Source organism: Natator depressus, chromosome 4 (genome assembly GCF_965152275.1).
Source record: "Natator depressus isolate rNatDep1 chromosome 4, rNatDep2.hap1, whole genome shotgun sequence".
NCBI lineage: Eukaryota > Metazoa > Chordata > Testudines > Cheloniidae > Natator > Natator depressus.
The window spans coordinates 55277145-55281870 of NC_134237.1; the positions used below are offsets into that span (position 1 = coordinate 55277145).

The following is a 4726-nucleotide window of genomic DNA, read 5'->3' on the forward strand; positions in this document are numbered from 1 at the left end:
GGCAGCACCAGAACAATAGGGCGCCGGACTCCCGCCTCCTCCAGCGGCGCGGGGAAGGGGGCTCGGAGCCGGGCGAGGGCGAGGCGCAGACTAGGCAGGAGAGCGGGACACGCTCCGCTCGGGGCTGGTTCGTGGCTCGGCGGCCCGGAGAAGGGGCTGAGCCAGCGGGCTGCAGCAGGGAGTTTCCCGCCGGGTGGGTGGGTGGGTGGGAGGGCAGGCGAGGGGGACTCCCGGGGAGCGGAGCAGGGAGCCGGGGAGGGGCGCTCGGAGGGCTGGGCGGGGGGCGAGAGGCAGAGAGGGACCCGGCGCCCAGGCGGGAAGCGGAGCGGAGAGTTAGGCAGAGGCAGAGCGGAGCGGCCAGGCGGCTGGAGGGGCAGTTTGCCGACCGGCTGCCGCCGGAGAGGAGGCGGCGGAGGCTGCACCGGGGGCTGAAGGAGGAGAGCGAGAAAAGCCCCTCGCGTCCCCGCGCCACCTTCCTTCTCAAGGCGGCTGCGGCGGCAGCCTCAACTTCCCACCTCCTCCCTCGTCTCCGCTGTGGGCTGGGCGGGCCCCCCACCGCCGGCGAGGATGATGATGATGTCTCTGAACAGCAAGCAGCCCTTCAGCATGCCCCACGGCAGCGGCAGCCTGCACGAGCCCAAGTACTCGGCGCTGCACACCGCCTCCCCCTGCACCTCCGCCGCCGCCGCCCCCTCGGCCAGCTCTCCCAGCAGCACCAGCAGCGGGGCCGGCAGGAGCAGCACCAGCACCAGCAGCAGCTCGGAGGCGATGAGGCGAGCCTGCCTCCCAACCCCTCCGGTAGGCACGTCCTGCAGCAGCGCCCGCTTTGAGGCACATGCCCACAGCCCCCTTGATCTGCACGGTGTTTCTTTCATGCCTGCCCAGCAAAACACCCAGCACCCCCCGGCTCTCTTCCGCCTTATGCATGCAGCGGCGCTTGCCTTTCATATTAATTTTTATGACCTGGGAAGTTGCATGTGCCTCGTGTTGTGTGTCTCTCTCTCCCCCTCTCCTGGTTCAGGCTCTCTCTTTTGCCATGCTGGGGTTGTGTTAATGGCCCAGAGGCGTGCGGATGCGGAGGGAGGGCGATCCCCTGTTGACAGTAATGTGTGCCTTCTATTTGCAATTGCAGAGCAATATATTCGGCGGTCTGGATGAGAGTTTGCTGGCCCGCGCCGAAGCCCTGGCGGCGGTGGATATAGTTTCCCAGACCAAGAGCCACCATCATCACCCGCCTCATCACAGCCCCTTCAAGCCGGACGCTACTTACCACACCATGAACACCATCCCTTGCACCTCTGCTGCCTCCTCCTCGTCGGTTCCCATTTCCCACCCGTCAGCCCTGTCCGGCACTCACCACCACCACCACCACCACCATCACCACCACCACCAGCCTCACCAGGCTTTGGAAGGGGAGCTTTTAGATCACATCACCCCAGGGCTGGCGCTGGGGGCCATGACCGGACCAGACGGCTCGGTGGTCTCCACGCCAGCCCATGCTCCTCACATGGCCAGTATGAACCCTATGCACCAGGCGGCTCTAAGCATGGCCCATGCCCACGGGCTGCCTTCTCACATGGGATGCATGAGCGATGTGGACGCAGATCCCCGGGATTTAGAAGCTTTTGCGGAGAGGTTCAAGCAGAGGAGGATCAAGCTCGGAGTGACCCAGGCAGATGTGGGCTCTGCCCTGGCCAACTTGAAGATCCCAGGGGTAGGCTCACTGAGCCAAAGCACCATCTGCAGGTTTGAGTCCCTTACCTTGTCCCACAATAACATGATCGCCCTCAAACCCATCTTGCAAGCCTGGCTAGAAGAAGCAGAGAAATCTCACCGGGAGAAGCTCACCAAACCAGAGCTCTTCAATGGAGCAGAGAAGAAGAGGAAGCGTACCTCTATCGCTGCACCTGAGAAGAGGTCCTTGGAAGCCTATTTTGCCATCCAGCCACGTCCTTCCTCGGAAAAAATAGCGGCCATCGCAGAGAAACTGGACCTCAAGAAGAACGTGGTCCGGGTCTGGTTCTGTAATCAGAGACAGAAACAGAAACGAATGAAATATTCCGCTGGGATTTAAAGTCTATGGGAGCTTTTTTTAAAAAAAAAAAAAATCGGCAACAAGACACACTTTAATATTTCTCTGTAGTGAGACAGAGAGACAAACACAGAGAGACAGACAGAAAGACCGACAGAGAAAGAGAAACTGTCAGAGAGTCTGCCAAACAAGAAGTAAATTGTCAAGTTTAGGAAAGTTCCCCTTGGACAGAACGGCTGCTTGGTCAGAATGACACTATCAAACAGAGACTGGCTTTTTGAAGGCAGATAAGAAATTCTTTTTTAAAGGACCGAAGACGTACCAAGTAAGATTTGTTTTTATTATTAAAGACATCATCCGTGTTCAAAATTTAAAAGTACACTTTGCAACTATTTTTCAGAACATAAATTGACTGGAAACTGAAACTTTAATCTAGAGTTGAGGCTATACCGCGAGAGAGACATCTCAAAAGTATTTTGATTTAAAAAAAATGGCAGTTTTTTCTGCATATACACTGCGTATTATAAATATATATATATTTTTACTGTGATTATTACCCTTTCCTTCGCTGAAGTTATTATGCTTAGGAAAAGAATTGATCCTGCTGTGTTCACTGATCTTTAAAAGCTATTATTAGATTACTGCCAAACAACCCCTTGTAAATTATTAATTTTATCTGTCCAGCAACTTCATTCTGTGCTCATTCTAATTAATTACACCTCTTTAATCTAAGTCTTGATAAAAGTAAAAAAAAAAAAAAAGGTATGGATAGTGAAAATCAAATACTTTGTGTTGATAGAATTGATTATCTGTAGCTTTTTCCTTCTTATAAAAATATCCCTTTTGGCCATCTGTAAATTGTCACCTGAAACTAAAATATTTCTCTGGCCAGTATTCTTATTTGTAAGGCGTTGGCACTCTATAATAGATGTCCTACATTATTTGTGTAGATTGATTCACTGTCCGAGGTATTTGTTTACTGCGTTACATATTTAATGGGGATTCCCATATTGTCCCCCCCACACACTTCTAAAGCGAGAAAAGAAGTGGCTGAATAGGTGACAGTGTGGCGTTTTGTTGTTTCAGGGTTTGTTTTCATCACAATATTTGTCCTTCTAGATTTCTAAGCTATATCACAACTGTGTTCAGACCTGATAGCTTTTTATTTACTTTAATTGCAATACTTTGAGGAGAATCTTTTTTGGAGGTTTGTTTGTACAAAAGCCAAATTTAATTTAGAGAGAAAGAGAGAGAGAGAGAGTGTGCACTCTTGTAAATTCACGTTATTGGTACAATTCTTTTGAGGAAAAATGAAAGGTACTTGAACTGTGGTACCTATATGTACTGTAAATATTTCATTCGAATTGACACACATATAGATATATTCTTACAGATTTCGCTGTATTGCTGTTCTATTTGAGACTATTTGAAGTCTTAAGTTCTGTATCTGATACAATTTTGTTGTTTTTGTTAATAGAAGGTTTATTTATTACAGTAATGTATTAAGTTATTTAAAATGTTGTTGAATTGTCTTTCATTAAAAAAAGATTTTAACGTTTTATTGGGAAAGTATGTTTGCTGGTTTTTTTTAATTAAAAGTCTACTACTGAATTTAAATTGCTTCCACATCTCATATTTTAAAGTTGAAGTGGGAGGACTATTTTGATTTTTTAAATGGTTTACAGCTCCTGCCAGCTCTTCCTTTCAGGCTGGATGGTGGCTGGATCATCTTTATATGTCTGATCCGGTATTTATCAAATGGAAAGTGAACTCATTACCCGATTTTTTGGAGGCGGGAGGGGGTAACCCGTGAGCCGATAGTGTCCCTGTGTTTGCCTACCTTGTCAGACGGTAAAATACATACCTTTATAGACACTGTTGGTCGCCAAGGATGTGCTGACTGTTCCTTCCCAGGCAGCATCGCAGAGCTTCTGTGTGGCCTGCCACATAGCCAGATAAATAGTTTGCTAACTGCACAATAGAATTTACTAAGCAAGGATGGTGGAAAGGAAGCTGGGGTGGCCTGGAGATGGCTATTCAATTAACCTGTCTTCTTAGCTGGGCTCTGGGAGTGATGACGAGGGCAGGCTGGGTCCCAGGAGCTCAGCTCCAGAGCCTCAGTGCCCAGCACAACACACACACACACACACACACACACACACACACACACACACACACACACACACACACGAGGAGGAAGGGCTGCCTACTTACCTACCGGCGTTTCCTGTGGCATTTATTCTGGAGCAAAGAAGTCCGAGGAGGAGATTAAAATGTGGCGCCATTATGCCACTTGCTTATTGGCTAGTACAGATCGATATTACCAGTCACAAAGGCAACAGGAACAGTCAGCGAAGTAATAGAAATACTTTAAAATTAATAGTATGGACTGGCATGGTGAAATGCGTTTAAACGCAACCGTGTGTGATCAGTTTCATGCCTATAACATCTGCCATGGGGACATGCATACGAATTTTAAAATGCACGGGGGACTAGCAGGGAGGAAAGATCAGATATAGGTGTAGTTCAGCCCCTTCCCCATTTGAGAGACAGCCACAGATTGCCCTGGACCAAGAGCGTTTCTTGGTTAGCAGGACAAATTAAAATGTGATGGGATGAAAAGATAATTCCGAAGGTGCTATATAAATACCCTCCAGAACTAGGCTGCCTTGTACTACAGAGAACGGATTTAGC

The 4726-nt window shown here is 48.9% G+C and overlaps 1 protein-coding gene across 1 annotated transcript; it reads left to right on the forward strand.

The window, feature by feature from the left end:
* The first annotated feature begins 298 nt into the window (after window positions 1-298).
* POU4F2 (POU class 4 homeobox 2) lies at window positions 299-3594 on the forward strand. Its single transcript, XM_074950034.1, has 2 exons — window positions 299-798; window positions 1133-3594. The coding sequence occupies exons 1-2, from the start codon at window positions 568-570 to the stop codon at window positions 2072-2074; spliced, it is 1173 nt and encodes a 390-aa protein (XP_074806135.1). The 5' UTR covers window positions 299-567; the 3' UTR covers window positions 2075-3594.
* The last annotated feature ends 1132 nt before the right edge of the window (window positions 3595-4726 follow it).